This window comes from Oreochromis aureus, linkage group 6 (assembly GCF_013358895.1).
Source record: "Oreochromis aureus strain Israel breed Guangdong linkage group 6, ZZ_aureus, whole genome shotgun sequence".
NCBI classification, from domain to species: domain Eukaryota; kingdom Metazoa; phylum Chordata; class Actinopteri; order Cichliformes; family Cichlidae; genus Oreochromis; species Oreochromis aureus.
Genome location: NC_052947.1, coordinates 6,868,902 through 6,890,615, shown reverse-complemented (window position 1 = coordinate 6,890,615; position 21,714 = coordinate 6,868,902). Strand labels below are relative to the sequence as shown.

Sequence of the window (21,714 nt, the reverse complement as noted above, 5' to 3'; positions counted from 1 at the left end):
GCAAAAGGACACTTTCTCAGGCTGAACTCAGGACACACACCCCGACACACACACACATGTACACTGATACAGATATGCACTCACAACACTCCCTTCCCCTGGATCCAACGCCTCCTCCCATGCTTACCTCACCCGATGGAGACAGCGGCTCAGCTGGAGGCGCGAGCAATCGCAGCGACCATGACCACTGTGTACATCGGCGTAATCCCCGCCCTTATGTTGCATGTTTGTGTTCTATGGCGTTACAGTGTGATGATATCTGTGCTTCTTTATGTGCTATGGAGGGTTTTTTTTACTCCCTTGTTGGAAGTCATCATGGGAAGGAATCCTTTTTTTCTCCTGAATTTGTCCCTATATGTTACATATCTCACTGTCTATCCCTTTTTTTGCTGCCTAGCCTGACCTGCCTCCCCAATGTAAGTCTGTATATTGTATGTATTGTCTGTATGGTCGACGGGGTCATCTTTTCAGCTGCAGGCAACTGCAAATGACAAAAAAAAGCCTATCCTTATCCTTATAAAATTATGGCCACAGCAGCAGTTCGTTGATGGAGTTGCTGGTACTTGGCTTTCTTAAAATTCTGATGCTATTATTTTATTAAGAGTTTGCAGTCACCTAGGATTTGTTTAAATGTTATTTTTTTAATAGTGATGTATATCATTTAATTGTTAGAGGTGTTCAACCACTCTAAAGAGAGCAAAGAAGAAGACAGAGAAACAACAAAATAACACAGTAAACACAAAGACAAGCACAGAGCCACAGAAATGCATGAGAAGTGAAAGTGAGCATGAATGAGGGATGGTCACTGTGTCAGATTAGATCAACAACAGCCTGACCCCTGAAATGCACCTGTCTGTGGTGTATTCTCATGTCCGAGATCATGCAAGTCAGACACTATTTCTTTCAGTTAAAGAAGACCAGAAGCGTTTCAGAGTCACAGTGTATGACTGCACCGGGTCCTTTATTTTGAAAATGAGCTGGTCTGATTGGGCCCTTCAGACACATTTGGTACGTTTAAGGATGACGTATAACTAAATTATGGCTTACTTATCAGACTTTCTCTGGACTTATCTATTAAACTTGAACTGGTTTGCTAGAGGAGCCCATCTTTACATTGTACTTTAATAAAGTGAATGTTGGAATAATGTGGTGCTATGAGGTCTTTTAAGAAAATATGGGGTCTGAGCATTCAGGATATAGAATAAGAATTGTTCTTGTAAATGTGTCTGTATTTTTATGGAGATGAAATCATTTAAAATCAGCTGTATTATAAATAATAGGATGTGTTTTAAAATGATTATTAGGCTATGCTTTGTGCGGTATGGTGAGTGAATGCAGGATGTGGTAGATAAACATACTTTGACTCTCAGTGTTTATTCCAAGAAAAGAACAAGACAAACAGGCAACAAGAAATCCATAAGGCACGAGGAAGCACAGGGGAAAACATTAGGAACAGCAGAGCTAGGGGGACAACTCGACAAAGGCTGAAGGGAAACAATGACAATAAATACACAAGGTAATGCAGGAAGAGTAAACAGGAGGGGAACAATGCTGAACCTAATACCATAAAAACAGACATGGGAAGAAAACCAAACACACTAGACACAGGTCACCAAAACTGAACAGCAAATAACCAAACAAAGAGAACACAGCTGATGGAGATCTGATGCAAAAGGGCATAACATAATCTGAGTAAACACACTCATGACTAGTCTTGAGCTGCAGTGACTATATTTTAAAGTCTGTGCACATCTGGCGAACTGCAGCGTGGCAGACTCATCCAACCCACAAATGATCATTATTAAAATACTTTCCATCCTCCCAAGCTGGGGTGGGAAATGGGGAACACTGACTTTGTCACTGATATTAGGTTATTTTTTCAAGAAAGTGGCACATGCACTGAACAGTCAAACTACTCCAACAATGACTCACATGAATGAGATATTTGTTGTGTTTCAGCTGGATTGCACGACTTTTGGAAGACCTGCAGGTGAGAACATTGTCAGTAACATAATTATTTCTTAACCTCAGTCCTTTTGTCCCTCCCATCAAAAACATAAGGAGGTCACTGTAGTCTGCTCACTGATCTGCTTTTACCCACAGTCACACACTGACAATATGATAACACAGAGATGATTGGATAATCAAGAATTACTCAGATATAAGTCTTCTAAATTTGTGTTTATTTTTTTTCTTTTAATGACAGTAAAAAATGACAGTGACAGTTAGAGGCAGCTGGTTAGGTTTTACACGTACATTTACACTAAAGTTCAGCAAAATGACAGATGAAGGAACAGAAGGAACTCTGTAAAGGTCTTCCTTATATGAATATCTGCACTTCAGAATACAAAACATAAAGAAGGGTGACTCGATTCAAATGATGCAGTTTTATGTTTGATTAAAAGGTTTCTTTGTATTAATTTGAATTATGATGTCAGTGATATATTAACAGAGCGCAAAGAGAGCTTTAAAGCTTTAAATAAGTTGTTTTCCAATTACTGAATAATTGCAATAATCCAGGGAAATGGAATGAAAAAGCAAAAATCAATAGGTAATATCTGATCAATATTCCAGGAGAAGTAGTGATTCTTATCAATGGTGGACAGATGAATGGACAAGATGAACTAATAACTTTCTATAAAATAAGAATGAAATATATAACAACATATTGTTAATGTGCAATTGAGCAGAAAAAGCAGTTCAGATAATGTGTTAGTACAAATAAAAATAACTGATACAATGATAATTGCATATATAATGAGAATGTGGTGAGATTAGAGTGTATATAATAAGTTTTTGTATATATATTGACACCTCACGTGGTAATTAAGTAAACATGAAGTATTTTTTCTCTCAACCTGATTCTCTCATGTTTCACATCAATAGAAATGTGTTTAGGTGTTGACGTCCTCAACTTGTTCTCAGCTACACAGTCATGCTCTCCAGAAACAGCAGACCGGGTTAGCATCACTGCCACAGGTCAGAGTCACTGAAATGTTCTCCTGCATTTACCAGACAGATTTACTCACACTGAGGGAGACTTTGGAGCATCTGGGGGAAAAACACAGGAAGATAATTGTAGTTTTTGGACCAAATCAAACAACTCTGTAAGTGCAAATGACAGGATGGATGCTGTTAGTCTACTCTAGGACTCCACTTTACACAGCATGACTCTTTCACGTATTCACACAAACACTTTTTTCTGTGTCTTCTATCTAACATTTACACATATTCGCACCCTGATGGATGCATCAGAGAGCAATTTGGCATCGGTATCATCATTTGGCATGCAGACTGGAGCAGCCAGGGATTGAATCACCAACCTGAGCCACCCCAGCAGGATTTAGCAGGAATACTGATGTCTTCAGAGACATTATGACTGAAAAATCTGATCAAATTATAGTTTCTTAGTGAACATGAATGCCAGTTCAAACTTTTCACCATCATCGTGGCAGTAAAGGAAAAGTTTGCACATCATCTAGAAACCACGGACAGAAATGTTTTAGAGTTGGTTCAATAATTTATTTCTTATTGGAAAAAACAATAAGCTTTACTGCATTTTGGGGTGGCTTGAGCCAACCCCAGCTATGATAATGTGCCAAAGAATCCCAGAATCCCAAATAATTCCTCACTAGTCTGTCACAGGACAAATGCAGACTCACATTTTAAACACAATTAGTCAGAAGTCTTTGCAAATAATGGGGAATTGACAAAATGTAACAGATGGAAGTCTACTTTTCTAGCATTTCAATATCAAATGTATCAACCAGAGGTATAAGATTGTTTAACTACTAAAATCGTGAGCAAAACCTTTATGACAGTTCATGCAGATGATCAAAAATCAAATGAAAGTAAAGTCTCTAAAGAGAGACAAAATCTATCAGTGAGAGAAATCATTGGTGAATCTGAGAAAAATGAAATTATTTCCACTCACATTTCACATTAATAGAAGTATATTCAGATGTCTTCCTTCCCACTGTATTTCCAGCTATACAGTAATACTGTCCAGAGTCAGAGAGCTCGATGGATCTGAAGGCAAGCTGTGGTTCTTTACTGAGAGGTGTCCTTCCATTTGTCTTGTACCAGACATACGTAGCTGCTGGGTTAGCTTCACTGCTACAGGTCAGAGTGACTGAAGTGCCCTCCTTGATTTCACCAGAGGGACGCACTGACACAGAGGGAGGCTTTGGAGCATCTGCAGGAGAAAACAAAGGGAAATAAATACATGGTATTATTTCCTTCAAAGGCTGAATTATTGACCAAATCAAACAACTCAATGAATCTAATGCAGGGGCTTCTCAGTGAGTAGGTGGCGTTAGCAGAGAGATGTTCTCAGTCACGTTATCACTTTATGATCAGATCTAGACAAATGACACAATTTAAATAACCCCACTTCCTAAAAGAAACTGGGCAGAAGTTTACCAATCTGTAAAACATGTGTCTAAAAACAGTGAAAACATTTCAGAATAATGTTTTTTCATATAAAATTGTAAAGAGAAATCTCCTGCTTAAGGGACGAGGCCAAAAATCCATATTAGATGCCTGTGAGCTTTGGTCCCCCAGACAGCACTGCATCAAAAACAGGTAACATGCTGCCATTTAGATCACTGCACAGGCTCAGGAACACAGTTCACTGCACCATTCACAAGTGCAGATTAAAGCTCAATGACGTAATGAAGAAGCCATTTGTGAAAATCATCCAGAAATGCTACCAGCATCTCAAGGATCAGGTATCAAGGATTCTTGGACTAAATCTCATTTAAAATGGACTGAGGAAAAATGGAAAACTGTTTTAAACTCTTTTTGAAAACATAGAACACGTTACTTGTTACCATCACTCAGTTCAAAAGCCTTCATATCTAATGGTGTAGGAGAGCATTAGGACATACGGAATTGGCAGTTTGCACAAAAGATGCCATCAGTGCTGAAAGCTGTATACAGGTATATACGTACAATTGTATACAGGTGTATACAGGTATATACAGGTTGATACAGGTGTATACAGCTTTAACATCATTCTCCTACAGTTACTGATCTAAGGCCTTTTACCAGTGGGTGTTGAAAGGCCTTCCAATTGCAGGGTAATGCTAAACCACATACTGAATTTATTAGTTGATAGTGAAAGAGTTCAGGTGCTGAATTAAACTGTAAGACATTATTAAACAAAAAAACACAATAAAGATAACCCAGGACCAATGAGCAGCTAGAATCCCACATCAGAAAAGAATGGGACAACAGTCTCCTCCCAAAAGTCCAGCAACTTGTCTCCTCAATTCCTGGATGATTATGATTGTTAAAAGAAGAAGAAACGTTACACAATAATAATCAGGGCCGTGATTCAAGGTTTTGAGACATCCTGCCATCAAATTTAAAATGAGGGAGTGTTTTTCTCTTAAAATTGTGTTTTTTTCTCATTTTAGTTAGATTTAGATTAGATTTCTTCATATGTTCTCTTGTAAATAAAATATGACTTGCAAATTATACATTCTGTTTTTATGTACATTTTACTCCCAACGTTTTTAGAACTGGGGCTGAACTTCATGGTAGTGGCACACCAGGAAAAAACGTCAGATCGTCCACAAACCATGAACATGATACAGCAGGTGTGGATGTGCACTGAAATGTTTACATAGTGGCATGAGAGAAAAAATTGTTTACATTCATCATTTTCACTACTAGATGGAAGTCAATGATCATGATTACCTGACATGTGAAACTGTTTTATGTCTTAATTTTAGATGGAATATGTAGCATATAAAGATAATGACAGCAGCTGAAATGAATTATGAAGCAGAGAGAGATTAACAAAGGAGATGTTTGAGGTTAATCAATTTTCGTTATACATGAAGGGAATTTTCAAAAGTTCTTCTTAAAAAAAACTAAACTTGTTCACCCACATTTGACATCAATGGAGGTAGATTCAGATCTCTTCCTCCCCACTTTGTTCTGAGCTGTACAGTAATACTCTCCAGAGTCAGAGGGCTGGATGGAGCTGAAGGAGAGCTGCCGTTCATTACTCAGAGGTTTTTGTCCATTCTTCTTGTACCAGGAGTATTGAGCTGCTGGGTTAGCATCACTGCTACAGGTTAGAGTCACTGCACCGCCCTCCCTGAATTCATTAGAAGGGCTCACCGTCACTGACAGAAACTTTGGAGCATCTGTGAGAGAAAAGAAAATTGTGCAAATGATCAGTAATTTGTTAAAATGATGAGGAATGTATAAAGTGTAACAGCTTGAAGTCTTGTACAGTAGTTGAACCTATTTCTTTCTTCCAAAAAAGGTATAAGGTTGTAGAATTAATACAGAAATGAGCCGAGGGTTTATGACAGTTGGTGCATTATATAAAAAATAAAATAAATACCCTGAAGGGAGATTAAATCTAACTGTCATAGACAGAAGTTATTGATGGATATGAGAGAAATATATGAAATTATTTCCACTCACAGTTCACATTAATAGAAATATATTCAGATGTCGTCCCCACTGTATTAGCAGCTATACAGTAATACTGTCCAGAGTCAGAGAGCTCGATGGATCTGAAGACAAGCTGTGGTTCTTTACTGAGAGGTGTCCTTCCATTTGTCTTGTACCAGACATACGTAGCTGCTGGGTTAGCTTCACTGCTACAGGTCAGAGTGACTGAAGTGCCCTCCTTGATTTCACCAGAGGGACGCACTGACACAGAGGGAGGCTTTGGAGCATCTGCAGGAGAAAACAAAGAAATATGACAGCATTGTATCTTTTTTTTAAAGACCCCCTCCACAAATCACTACCTTAAGGTTTTCCAAAAGCCCTGTTTTACTCACATTTCACATCAAGAGAAATGTTTGTAGGTGTTGATGTTCCCAGCCTGTTCTCAGCTGTGCAGTAATACTCTCCAGAGTCAGCAGGCTGGATGGACTTGAAGGAGAGCTGTGAATCTGTACTGAGAGGTGTTTGATTGTTTATTTTGTACCAGACATATGCAGATGCTGGGTTAGCATCGCTGCTACAGGTCAGAGTGACTGAAGTGCCCTCTGTGATTTCACCAGAAGGACTCACTGACACAGAGGGAGGCTTTGGAGCATCTGCAGGAGAAAACACAGGGAGGTAACTGTAGTTTGAATATCTGTCCAAATCAACTAACTGTGTAAGTGTACACTGACAGGACAGAAGATAAGATGGGTCATATTATGTTTTTAAACTTCATGGAGCCAAGATGAGCCTTTACTTATCAACAGTCACTGAATCACCGGCACAGAGTCGGGCTCTCCTCTAAGTGACCTGTGACAAGTTTGTAACCATAAATCAAAGACAAGATGATGATGAAAAGTACTTTCTATATTTCTGATTGACTGACCAGAACAGCACAGTAACACTGTGTGCTAAAAATGTAACACAAAAAAGAAAAAAAACGTTTTATCTTCATTTGCGCTGCTCAGTGAGGGACAGCAGCTGTCTGCAATCATGAAGCAGACAGACCAGAAGAAAGATGATATTATAGACAAACATGTAGAAATATTGACAGACATTTTTGTCAAAATTGTTTGACTTACATTTCACATCAATAGTGATGGATTTAAGTGTTGACCCCAGCTTGTTCACAGCTGAACAGTAATACTCTCCAGAGTCAGAGGACTGGATGGAGCTGAGGATGAGCTGTGGGTTTTTGCTGAGTGGTTGGCTGTTCCTCTTGTACCAGACATACGTAGCTGCTGGGTTAGCTTCACTGCTACAGGTCAGAGTCACTGAAGTGCCCTCTGTGATTTCACCAGAGGGACTCACTGACACAGAGGGAGGCTTTGGATCATCTGGAGGAAACACAGGCAGACAACAGCATGTTTATTAGTTCCTTCAAAGGTTGAATTATTAAACAGATCAAACAACTCAATGAATCTAATGCTACTGGAGCTCCCCAGTGAGGAGATTTGGATGGTGTTATCAGGGAGATGTCCCCATCTACATTATGACGTTAAGATTTGATCAAATTGGACTAATTACAGTTTCATGGTGCTGGGAGTACAGGAAAAGTTGGCAGATATTCTACAGACCATAAACATGATTCAGCAGATGTAGATTTGTACTGAAATGCTTATATGTTGGCATGCAAGAAAAAAAACAATCAAGAAAATTGAATTTATCCTTTTTGAAGAAGTTACATCTGTAAAAGCTGTATAAGGTACATCTATTGACTACCTGATATGTGAAATTGTGCTATGCATTAAATAAAAAGGGAGCATGTGGCATATAAAAATGGAATAAATGGAGCAGTTGGACAGCAGCTGAAATGAATATGAAGCAGACAGAGATGAACAAAGCAAATGTTTGAGGTTAATCAATTTTGATCATATATGAAGGAATTTTCAAAAAAGGTTCTTAAAAAAAACTAAACTTGTTCACCCACATTTGACATCAATGGAGGTAGATTCAGATCTCTTCCTCCCCACTTTGTTCTGAGCTGTACAGTAATACTCTCCAGAGTCAGAGGGCTGGATGGAGCTGAAGGAGAGCTGCCGTTCATTACTCAGAGGTTTTTGTCCATTCTTCTTGTACCAGGAGTATTGAGCTGCTGGGTTAGCATCACTGCTACAGGTCAGAGTCACTGCACCGCCCTCCCTGAATTCATTAGAAGGGCTCACCGTCACTGACGCAAACTTTGGAGCATCTGTGAGACAAAACATCATTGTGCAAATGATGTGGAACTGACATAATGTAACAGCCACAAGTGGAGTACTTCAACAGATTTTTTTCTGCAGAGAAGGAGTGTGAGGCTGTAGAATTACTAAAGGAATGAGCCGAAGTTTTACGACAATTGATGCAGTATATAAAAATAAAATTTAAAAAAATTATCTGAAGGAGATTACATCTCACTATCACAGAGAGAAGTTATTGATGGATCTGAGAGAAATATATGAAATTATTTCCACTCACAGTTCACATTAATAGAAATATATTCAGATGTCGTCCCCACTGTATTTCCAGCTATACAGTAATACTGTCCAGAGTCAGAGAGCTCGATGGATCTGAAGACAAGCTGTGGTTCTTTACTGAGAGGTGTCCTTCCATTTGTCTTGTACCAGACATACGTAGCTGCTGGGTTAGCTTCACTGCTACAGGTCAGAGTGACTGAAGTGCCCTCCTTGATTTCACCAGAGGGACGCACTGACACAGAGGGGAGGCTTTGGAGCATCTGCAGGAGAAAACAAAGAAATATGACAGCATTGTATCTTTTTTTTTAAGACCCCTCCACAAATCACTACCTTAAGGTTTTCCAAAAGCCCTGTTTTACTCACATTTCACATCAAGAGAAATGTTTGTAGGTGTTGATGTTCCCAGCCTGTTCTCAGCTGTGCAGTAATACTCTCCAGAGTCAGCAGGCTGGATGGACTTGAAGGAGAGCTGTGAATCTGTACTGAGAGGTGTTTGATTGTTTATTTTGTACCAGACATATGCAGATGCTGGGTTAGCATCGCTGCTACAGGTCAGAGTGACTGAAGTGCCCTCTGTGATTTCACCAGAAGGACTCACTGACACAGAGGGAGGCTTTGGAGCATCTGCAGGAGAAAACACAGGGAGGTAACTGTGTTTGAATATCTGTCCAAATCAACTAACTGTGTAAGTGTACACTGACAGGACAGAAGATAAGATGGGTCATATTATGTTTTTAAACTTCATGGAGCCAAGATGAGCCTTTACTTATCAACAGTCACTGAATCACCGGCACAGAGTCGGGCTCTCCTCTAAGTGACCTGTGACAAGTTTGTAACCATAAATCAAAGACAAGATGATGATGAAAAGTACTTTCTATATTTCTGATTGACTGACCAGAACAGCACAGTAACACTGTGTGCTAAAAAAATGTAACACAAAAAAGAAAAAAAACGTTTTATCTTCATTTGCGCTGCTCAGTGAGGGACAGCAGCTGTCTGCAATCATGAAGCAGACAGACCAGAAGAAAGATGATATTATAGACAAACATGTAGAAATATTGACAGACATTTTTGTCAAAATTGTTTGACTTACATTTCACATCAATAGTGATGGATTTAAGTGTTGACCCCAGCTTGTTCACAGCTGAACAGTAATACTCTCCAGAGTCAGAGGACTGGATGGAGCTGAAGATGAGCTGTGGGTTTTTGCTGAGTGGTTGGCTGTTCCTCTTGTACCAGACATACGTAGCTGCTGGGTTAGCTTCACTGCTACAGGTCAGAGTCACTGAAGTGCCCTCTGTGATTTCACCAGAAGGACTCACTGACACAGAGGGAGACTTTGGATCATCTGGAGGAAACACAGGCAGACAACAGCATGTTTATTAGTTCCTTCAAAGTTTGAATTATTAAACAGATCAAACAACTCAATGAATCTAATGCTACTGGAGCTCCCCAGTGAGGAGATTTGGATGGTGTTATCAGGGAGATGTCCCCATCTACATTATGACGTTAAGATTTGATCAAATTGGACTAATTACAGTTTCATGGTGCTGGGAGTACAGGAAAAGTTGGCAGATATTCTACAGACCATAAACATGATTCAGCAGATGTAGATTTGTACTGAAATGCTTATATGTTGGCATGCAAGAAAAAAAACAATCAAGAAAATTGAATTTATCCTTTTTGAAGAAGTTACATCTGTAAAAGCTGTATAAGGTACATCTATTGACTACCTGATATGTGAAATTGTGCTATGCATTAAATAAAAAGGGAGCATGTGGCATATAAAAATGGAATAAATGTAGCAGTTGGACAGCAGCTGAAATGAATTATGAAGCAGAGAGAGATTAACAAAGGAGATGTTTGAGGTTAATCAATTTTCATTATACATGAAGGGAATTTTCAAAAGTTCTTCTTAAAAAAAACTAAACTTGTTCACCCACATTTGACATCAATGGAGGTAGATTCAGATCTCTTCCTCCCCACTTTGTTCTGAGCTGTACAGTAATACTGTCCAGAGTCAGAGGGCTGGATGGAGCTGAAGGAGAGCTGCCGTTCATTACTCAGAGGTTTTTGTCCATTCTTCTTGTACCAGGAGTATTGAGCTGCTGGGTTAGCATCACTGCTACAGGTCAGAGTCACTGCACCGCCCTCCCTGAATTCATTAGAAGGGCTCACCGTCACTGACGCAAACTTTGGAGCATCTGTGAGACAAAACATCATTGTGCAAATGATGTGGAACTGACATAATGTAACAGCCACAAGTGGAGTATTTCAACAGATTTTTTTCTGCAGAGAAGGAGTGTGAGGCTGTAGAATTACTAAAGGAATGAGCCGAAGTTTTACGACAATTGATGCAGTATATAAAAAATAAAATTTAAAAAAAATTATCTGAAGGGAGATTACATCTCACTATCACAGAGAGAAGTTATTGATGGATCTGAGAGAAATATATGAAATTATTTCCACTCACAGTTCACATTAATAGAAATATATTCAGATGTCGTCCCCACTGTATTAGCAGCTATACAGTAATACTGTCCAGAGTCAGAGCGCTCGATGGATCTGAAGACAAGCTGTGGTTCTTTACTGAGAGGTGTCCTTCCATTTGTCTTGTACCAGACATACGTAGCTGCTGGGTTAGCTTCACTGCTACAGGTCAGAGTGACTGAAGTGCCCTCCTTGATTTCACCAGAGGGACGCACTGACACAGAGGGAGGCTTTGGAGCATCTGCAGGAGAAAACAAAGAAATACGACAGCATTGTATCTTTTTTTTAAAGACCCCCTCCACAAATCACTACCTTAAGGTTTTCCAAAAGCCCTGTTTTACTCACATTTCACATCAACAGAAATGTTTGTAGGTGTTGATGTTCCCAGCCTGTTCTCAGCTGTACAGTAATACTCTCCAGAGTCGGCGGACTGGATGGAGTTAAAGGAGAGCTGTGAATCTGTACTGAGAGGTGTTCGATTGTTCATCTTGTACCAGACATATGCAGATGCTGGGTTAGCATCGCTGCTACAGGTCAGAGTCACTGAAATGTTCTCCTTGATTTCACCAGAAGGACTCACTGACACAGAGGGAGGCTTTGGAGCATCTGCAGGAGAAAACACAGAGAGGTAACTGTAGTTTGAATTGCTGATCAAATCATCTAACTGTGTAAGTGTACACTGACACGAGTAAAGAGTTCTGGATGGTGTTAGGAGGAATGCTGACGTCCTCGGACACATTAGAAGATAAGATGAGATAACCTTTTCAGTCCCACACGTGGGAAATTTGTTTGTTACAGCAGAAAGAGGACTGTGCAAAGTTACACAGCAAAAATGAGAGAAACACTGGAATAGGATAAGAATAAGAATAAGATACTATACACAACTGTACACAATAGAATAGAATAGAATAAAATACTATAAACAGTAGAATAAAATAGAATAAAAATACTATATACAACTGACTAAAATACAACTTTTTCAGAAAAAGAGTATTGCACTTAATGTTATTGTTATTGCTCATGTGTGGATGTGTGTGTTTGGTCAGTTGTGAAGTCGTTGTTGTGGAGTCTGACAGCAGACTTATGACATTTCCATAACTTATATCAGTTTACTAATTGTAAACAAGAAATTATGAGAACAAAAAAAATGCTGTTCTGAAAATTGTTTGACTTACATTTCACATCAATAGTGATGGATTTAAGTGTTGACCCCAGCTTGTTCACAGCTGAACAGTAATACTCTCCAGAGTCAGAGGACTGGATGGAGCTGAAGATGAGCTGTGAGTTTTTGCTGAGTGGTTGGCTGTTCCTCTTGTACCAGACATACGTAGCTGCTGGGTTAGCTTCACTGCTACAGGTCAGAGTCACTGAAGTGCCCTCTGTGATTTCACCAGAAGGACTCACTGACACAGAGGGAGGCTTTGGATCATCTGGAGGAAACACAGGCAGACAACAGCATGTTTATTAGTTCCTTTAGAGGTTGAATTATTAAACAGATCAAACAACACAGGAAAGTATTTAGCATTTTCACAACTAAATGGAAGTCAATGATCACGATCACCTGATATCTGAAATCGTTTTATGTCTTAATTTTAAAGGATATATTTGCATATAAACATAGAAGAAATGGAGCGGTTCAGTGATCGACAGCAGCTGAAATGAATTATGAAGTAGAGTCAAGTCAAGTCAAGTCAAGTCAAGTTGGCTTTATTGTCACTTCAACCATATACAGTTAAATATACAGTTAAAACGAAACAACGTTCCTCCAGAACCAAGGTGCTACATGCAATGTAAATTTACACCATAAATTAACAGAAAACACTAAACTAGCTAACTAAGAGGCCTAGTTAGCTGGCTAGCAGAGACAAGACAGACTGACCTAACATAAATTACAACATAAATCAACAAAAACTAACTATCTAACTCTCTAAGGAAAAATCCAGTAATAATATAATATTGTGCAAAAGAGCATTTACAGGTTGGTGTGTACGATAGTTTGGTGGTGTAGGTCAGTGTGTTTGCGCTTGTGTTGATTAGTCAGTCCAGTCTCAATGCTTTGAGGTAGTTGAGTTAAGCTGAGTGATAGTGTTTGTATGTGTGTGTGTGTGTGTGTGTGTGTGTGTGTGTGTGTGCGCGCGCGCATGTGTGTGTGTGCGTGTGTGTGTTTATCAGTCCAGTCCCTTTTTGTTGAGGAGACGGATGGCCTGTGGAAAGAAGCTGTTGCACAGTCTGGATGTGTGTGCCCGAATGCTTCGGTACCTTTTTCCAGATGGCAGGAGTGTGAAGAGTGTGTGAGAAGGGTGTGTCCGATCAGCCACAATGCTGGTGGCTTTGCGAATGCAGCGTGTGGTGTAGATGTCCTCAATAGAGGGGAGAGAGACCCCGATGATCTTCTCTGCTGTTCTCACTATCCGCTGTAGGGTCTTGCGGTCCGATATGGCACAGTTCCCAAACCAGGCAGTGATGCAGCCGCTCAGGATGCTCTCAATAGTTCCTCTATAGAAGGTGGTCAGGATCGGTGGTGGAAGCTGGGCCTTTCTCAGTCTTCTCAGAAAGAAGAGACGCTGTTGGGCTTTCTTGTGCAGGGAGCTGGTGTTGAGGGACCAGCCGAGGTCCTTCTCCAGGTGGACGCCCAGGAATTTGGTGCTGTCGACGATCTCCACAGAGGAGCCGTTGATGCTCAACGGTGAATGGTCGCCTCGTGTCCTCCTAAAGTCAACAACCATCTCTTTTGTCTTGTCAACATTCAGAGACAGGTTGTTGTCTTTACACCAGATCGTTAACCTCTGCACTTCCTCTCTGTACGCTGACTCGTCGTTCTTGCTAATGAGACCCACCACGGTCATGTCATCAGCGAACTAATGATGTGATTTGAACTGTGTGTTGCTACACAGTCATGAGTCAGCAGTGTGAACAGCAGAGGACTGAGCACACAGCCTTGTGGGGCCCCAGTGCTCAGTGTGGTGGTGCTGGAGGTACAGTTCCCGATCCGTACTGACTGAGGCCTTCTGGTCAGAAAGTCCAGGATCCAATTGCAGAGGGAGGTGTTCAGGCCCAGCAGGCTCAGCTTTCCGATCAGTTGTTGGGGGATGATCGTGTTGAATGCTGAGCTGAAATCTATGTATAGCATTCGAACGTGTGTGTCCTTCTTGTCCAAGTGTGTGAGGGCAAGATGGAGTGCAGTGGAGATGGCGTTGTCCGTTGAGCGGTTATGGCGGTACGCAAATTGCAGTGGATCCAGTGAGGGGGGCAGCAGGGTCTTGATGTGTCTCATGACGAGCCATTCGAAGCACTTCATGATGGTGGGTGTGAGTGCAACAGGACGGTAGTCGTTGAGACAGGACACAGAAGACTTCTTGGGCACGGGGACGATGGTGGTGGCCTTGAAGCACGTGGGAACGACGGCACTGCTCAGAGAGATGTTGAAGATGTCGGTGAGAACATCTGCCAGCTGTTCAGCACATTCTCTGAGCACTCTGCCTGAGATGTTGTCTGGTCCAGCAGCTTTACGTGGGTTGACTCTGCGTAGAGTTTTCCTCACCTCCGCTGTAGTGAGACACAGCACCTGGTCGTTCGGAGGAGGGGTGGTCTTCCTCGCCACCACGTCGTTCTGCCTGTCGAACCGAGCGTAGAAGTTGTTCAGCGCATCTGGGAGGGAGCCGTCACCATCACAGGCAGGTGATGTCGTCCTGTAGTTAGTGATGTCTTGTAAGCCCTGCCACATGCGCCGTGTGTCGCCGCTGTCCTTGAAGTGGTTGTGGATTCTCTAGGCGTGTGCGCGCTTCGCCTCTCTGATGGCCCGAGAAAGTTCGGGCAGATGTTTGAGGACAAATATTTTTTTAAAATACATGAATAAATTTTTGGAAACTTGTTTACCCACATTTGACATCAATGGAGGTAGATTCAGATCTCTTCCTCCCCACTTTGTTCTGAGCTGTACAGTAATACTCTCCAGAGTCAGAGGGCTGGATGGAGCTGAAGGAGAGCTGCCGTTCATTACTCAGAGGTTTTTGTCCATTCTTCTTGTACCAGGAGTATTGAGCTGCTGGGTTAGCATCACTGCTACAAGTCAGAGTCACTGCACCGCCCTCCCTGAATTCATTAGAAGGGCTCACCGTCACTGACACAAACTTTGGAGCATCTGTGAGAGAAAACATTGTGCAAATGATGTCGAATTAAAAGATTTTAACAACTGGAACTCAGAGGTACAGTATAAGATTGTAGATTGACTAGTCATCACTCAAAGATTTATGACAACTGATGCAGTACATCAAAAAGAAAAAAAACTTTTTTAAAGAGAGAAAAAAATAAGTAAATACAACCTCAAAAAGAAGAGAAAAATCTCACTATCATAGAGAGATGTTATTGATGGATTTGAGAAAAATGTATAAAAATAGTTCCACTCACATTTCCCATCAATAGAAATATATTCAGATGTCTTCCTCCCTAATTTATTAACAGCTATACAGTAATACTGTCCAGAGTCAGAGGGCTGGATGGAGCTGAAGACAAGCTGTCGTTCTTCACTAAGAGGTGTTCTTCCATTTATCTTGTACCAGACATACGTAGCTGCTGGGTTAGCTTCACTGCTACAGGTCACAGTCACTGAAGTGCCCTCCTTGATTTCACCAGAGGGACGCACTGACACAGAGGGAGGCTTTGGAGCATCTGGAGGAGATATTATCAAACCAATTAATGTTAATAAGAACACTAAATATAAGTATTGTGGCTGTCTGTATGTTGTTGGGATATATGAGCAGACCCCATCATGGTTATTGTGAGTCCTTACAAAATTATTTAAAATGATGTAGTTATGTAGTTGTCATTCCTGTATGTGAGGTGTAGATCACTGATGACAGATTATAAAACACAGGAACATCACAGTGATGTCAGTAAACAGTAAAAATTGTTCCTTTTTGTGTTCTTGGTGCTTTTTTGTTGTTGTCAAAAAAAGTTCAAACAATATAGACGTTTGCATAAAATACAGTTACCTAATGCTTCAGAAGAATTATTAACATATTTTACAGTTAGTGCTGTCTGCACTGCACTTTAACTAGGGAAATGTTAAATATGCAACGAATAATGACACAAGGAAGGAAGTGAAACTATTCAAGAGAAATTAATGTTATTAAAGTTGATTTACTGACATTTCACGTCGATAAAAACAGGTTCAGATGTCCTCTTCCCCAGGTCATTCTCAGCTGTACAATAGTACTGTCCAGAGTCAGAGGGCTGGATGGGGTTGAAGGAGAGCCACCACTCCTTACTGAGAGGTGTTCTTCCATCCGCCTTGTACCAGGTGTAATTAGCTGCTGGGTTAGCATCACTGCTACAGGTCAGAGTGACTGAACTGCCCTCCACTATCTCAGCAGACGGACTCACTGACACAGAGGGAGGCTTTGGAGCATCTGGAGGAGATGAAAAGGGACCTTTAAATTGTGATTTTTTTTCCTAATATTGAAGATTTAATTTCACATGTTACATGACATTTCATAGTGACACTGTGAAGTAAACTCACACACTGCAGCAGAGCGGTAACCCTCATATCCTTTAACAGCACAGGAATAGCTGCTGTCATCATCTCCAACAGAGACTCTCAGAGAAGATGTTTCTTCCTTTATTTTCTGTCCATTTTTGTACCAAACATATGATGGAGGATCAATTACATCACAGCTGCTGTGACACTGCAGCTCTGTGTGGGTTGATGATTTTCTTCTCTTCACCTGCAGGTCTGAATATGGAAGGAAAGAACAAATCGTCTTCATTTTAACTAAACCATCAAAGTGAATGAAAACTGAAAAACAAACCTTCAGAGCAGGTTGAATGTAAGCAACATGGCTAAAAGCAAGTGACTGAAAGACAAAGACGATATTTGTTTTCAATGAAAATCTTACCTGTGACAGTCAAAGTGACTCCAGGTGAGCCAGTATAACTTCCACCATACTGGTTTGTCATGAATCTGAACTTGTACTCTGCTGAGTCGCTCTCTCTCAGGTCTGTGATCCTCAGAGTGCAGTCCTTCTCATGAAACTGGTGCTCAACCCGTCCTGTGTAGTCTGGGTCTGTTCTCAAATCCACTGGCCCATAATACTCATTTCTAATAAACCAAAATCTTTCCTGAAACATGATTCCACGGTTCCTATTGTTTGGGTAACTGTAGCTGCAGCCTATGTCCACTGTTGAGCCTTTTAAGGCGCAGATGTGAGTGGAAGTGTAAGTCACTGACCAACCATTCTGACCCAGTACCGCTGTAACACAGAGCACATCAGACACTACAGACACAATCACAGTGACATTAATAATAGAAACATTTGTTTTCATTTTCTTCAACATGAAAAGCAACATAAATAATTAAAACAGCTTTGCATGTTATTATAAAAGCAGAGCTTTCCTTCCTTTTTTAATAGCAATATTAAATAAAGTGTATTAGTTATGATTTAATTATTAAGCTGTAGTGAACAAAGGAATTACAAGAGTAAATGTAATGCTAAAAGACAAATAGAATTTTTTAACCTAAGAGAGTCAAAAACATTTCATCTGATACTCTGTTTTCGCTCTAATGAGACTGAGTCTGACAGAGCAGTTCATAAAAATGCAGAACAGAAGTTCTGCATGCCTGGCTGCTGCTGTACACTGTAAAAAATGCAGATGTAAAAAATATAAATACATTAACACGCCTAATGTAAATAAACACAGAAAACCTGTGGCTGCAATTAAACATGATTTTTGTGGTTTTCACCACAAAAATGGTGGGGAAATGGAATACTTTTTACAAATGAGTGCACAGTTTTTTTAAGTGAGTATATAACATCTGCAACTTTTATTAAACTGTCAACAGGTATATGGTCATTTCACAAGTGATGCATTTTATATTGCCAAAATTGGTAAAAAAAAAATAAATAAATAATCAAAATAATAAAAAATAATAAAAACAGAAATGTAAATTCTGTTTTGTTGTTCTTAAGAGATTGACATATTTATTGATTTTTATATAAATGTTAGATTCCTTAAATTATTGTTTGTACTTAAAATAAAGTATCTAACACTAACAGCATCAAAATATTTTTGGAATTACTTGTTTTATATATTAAAAAGTGAAAGGGTTAAATCAGCAATCAATCAGATTTTGTATTTTAGTTCTGAACAAGGGGTGTAGGGCAAACCTCAACAGCATTTAATTTTATGAGCAGAGACACGGGATGAAAATGAACTTTTCACAGGGAGGCCACTGCAGGTTACGGGGTTCTATGGATTATATCACAGTGGCTTTACGTCACTTTGTCACCAAATCTCTATTATCAATTGTATTGCACCATTTTATTACATTAATTAAAAAAAGACTTTTCACATCAAATTACATTATAAAACCCCACTAATAACAGTACTTTTCTGCAATTATCAGTCTCATTCATTTTAAAAGACAGAGTTTGACCATGCGATTAGGTAAAATCATTAGTTTTTTAATTCAATATTTAATTTTTTATAAGAATCTGCAAGATTTAATGTAAATGCTAAGCTAAAATGGAATTCAATTTAAATTTAAATTTTATTTATACAAAGCCAAGTCACAACAGCAGTTGCCTGCAAAACAACTGCATTTTAATTTACCATTGTCTGTATTTTCATGCAGAAAACTAAAGATTTTTATGTGATGGTAAACTTCCTTTATTTTATTTTACTATTTTTGGTATACCAGTTACTGGGTTTTTTGTTGTTCTTGTTGTTCTTGTTTTTACAAACTTTTTATAGTGTATTTTTTGGTCTCTAAGGGCTGATTTGCTTGTAACCAACACAGAATAGAAAGTTATGAAAATGCAGTGGTGAGGTTTGGTTCCTTTTTTTCCTTTTCCTTTTTTTTCTTTTTTCTCGTGCAGAGTCAGTTTCCTTTGGATAAAGTAGACCCAGACCCAGATGTTGGTGCTGCACATTTCAAACAGTCCTATCTATGTCTATCCTTCTTAAAAGACTGAAAGTTGCTGAATATGTCAACATTTTTTACCAAATCTTATTACCAAAACAATAATATAACTCAATAAAGAATACATGGTAATGGGAAGTGTTGCATTTGTAAATTTTTAAAACTAATGTGTCTCTTTTAGTTTCATCTGAAAAAGGCCCTTCATTGTAGAGGTTAGATATTCAGTACCTGGCGCAGTGAGAAGCAGTATAACAAATCCACTCATTGCTGCTGCAGTTACACTCATGGCTGCTCCTCTCATCTCTCTGTGTGATTTCAAAGAAGATTACACCAGTAAAGAATTGAGTTAGTGCATTTCACTGTGCAATGAAATCACTAAAATGAGAATATAAACAAAGTCTTCTTACCATAGAGAAAGAGAAAGAAACCTGCAGTCAGCTGAGACTGAAAAAGTCACTTGGATGAGTGACGAAACGTTTCTCCCACAAAACGCTACGTCCAGATGAACAGATGAACAGATTCAACTTTTGGAGACATAGAGAAAGATGTTGTCTTCTAATGATAATGTTCTCATATGATCAGTTCAGTAAGCAGAAGGCAGAACTCAAGCTATTAGACCAAGCACACTTCCTTCCTCTTCAAGTTATTATTAGGCATGAAGTCAGTACATCTGGGACTGCTGTGGTTTTCCAATCCATATACAGCACTCTTAATATTTCCTATAAAGTCTTGAGGGACTAATTTGTGGTGTTCTAATGCCAAACCTCAGCTCACCAAGGCCACTTTTAGAGAGAAAGAGAAATTCTCAGTGTTTTACAACTTTTATTTATCACAAGGAAAGGCATTTTCAAAGTACTTTATATTGCATAGACTGACAGTGGGGCCCATGTAGGATCCATATCAATTTTGTCTTTTTGGGCCCACAAAAGGTAATCCTGTGGGGAACATATACAGGGAGTGCAGAATTATTAGGCAAATGAGTATTTTGTCCACATCATCCTCTTCATGCATGTTGTCTTACTCCAAGCTGTATAGGCTCGAAAGCCTACTACCAATTAAGCATATTAGGTGATGTGCATCTCTGTAATGAGAAGGGGTGTGGTCTAATGACATCAACACCCTATATCAGGTGTGCATAATTATTAGGCAACTTCCTTTCCTTTGGCAAAATGGGTCAAAAGAAGGACTTGACAGGCTCAGAAAAGTCAAAAATAGTGAGATATCTTGCAGAGGGATGCAGCAGTCTTAAAATTGCAAAAGCTTCTGAGCGTGATCATCGAACAATCACGCGTTTCATTCAAAATAGTCAACAGGGTCATAAGAAGCGTGTGGAAAAACCAAGGCGCAAAATAACTGCCCATGAACTGAGAAAAGTCAAGCGTGCAGCTGCCAAGATGCCACTTGCCACCAGTTTGGCCATATTTCAGAGCTGCAACATCACTGGAGTGCCCAAAAGCACAAGGTGTGCAATACTCAGAGACATGGCCAAGGTAAGAAAGGCTGAAAGACGACCACCACTGAACAAGACACACAAGCTGAAACGTCAAGACTGGGCCAAGAAATATCTCAAGACTGATTTTTCTAAGGTTTTATGGACTGATGAAATGAGAGTGAGTCTTGATGGGCCAGATGGATGGGCCCGTGGCTGGATTGGTAAAGGGCAGAGAGCTCCAGTACGACTCAGGCGCGCCAGCAAGGTGGAGGTGGAGTACTGGTTTGAGCTGGTATCATCAAAGATGAGCTTGTGGGGCCTTTTCGGGTTGAGGATGGAGTCAAGCTCAACTCCCAGTCCTACTGCCAGTTTCTGGAAGACACCTTCTTCAAGCAGTGGTACAGGAAGAAGTCTGCATCCTTCAAGAAAAACATGATTTTCATGCAGGACAATGCTCCATCACACGCGTCCAAGTACTCCACAGCGTGGCTGGCAAGAAAGGGTATAAAGAAGAAAAACTAATGACATGGCGTCCTTGTTCACCTGATCTGAACCCCATTGAGAACCTGTGGTCCATCATCAAATGTGAGATTTACAAGGAGGGGAAACAGTACACCTCTCTGAACAGTGTCTGGGAGGCTGTGGTTGCTGCTGCACGCAATGTTGATGGTGAACAGATCAAAACACTGACAGAATCCATGGATGGCAGGCTTTTGAGTGTCCTTGCAAAGAAAGGTGGCTATATTGGTCGCTGATTTGTTTTTGTTTTGTTTTGAATGTCAGAAATGTATATTTGTGAATGTGGAGATGTTATATTGGTTTCACTGGTAAAAATAAATAATTGAAATGGGTATATATTTGTTTTTTGTTAAGTTGCCTAATAATTATGCACAGTAATAGTCACCTGCACACACAGATATCCCCCTAAAATAGCTAAAACTAAAAACAAACTAAAAACTACTTCC

The 21,714-nt window shown here is 39.9% G+C and overlaps 1 protein-coding gene across 1 annotated transcript; it reads right to left on the bottom strand.

The window, feature by feature from the left end:
• Positions 1-1,384: 1,384 nt before the first annotated feature.
• LOC120440721 (basement membrane-specific heparan sulfate proteoglycan core protein-like) lies at positions 1,385-19,887 on the bottom strand. Its single transcript, XM_039613876.1, is given in 22 exon segments — positions 1,385-3,051; positions 3,935-4,195; positions 5,898-6,158; positions 6,445-6,702; positions 6,807-7,067; positions 7,536-7,790; positions 8,384-8,644; positions 8,911-9,153; positions 9,155-9,169; positions 9,273-9,533; positions 10,003-10,257; positions 10,853-11,113; positions 11,383-11,640; positions 11,745-12,005; positions 12,575-12,829; positions 15,280-15,540; positions 15,807-16,067; positions 16,547-16,807; positions 16,918-17,130; positions 17,294-17,647; positions 19,546-19,622; positions 19,725-19,887. Coding segments are annotated over 21 exon segments (4,779 nt in total). The 5' UTR covers positions 19,583-19,622; positions 19,725-19,887; the 3' UTR covers positions 1,385-3,025.
• Between the last annotated feature and the right edge of the window lie 1,827 nt (positions 19,888-21,714).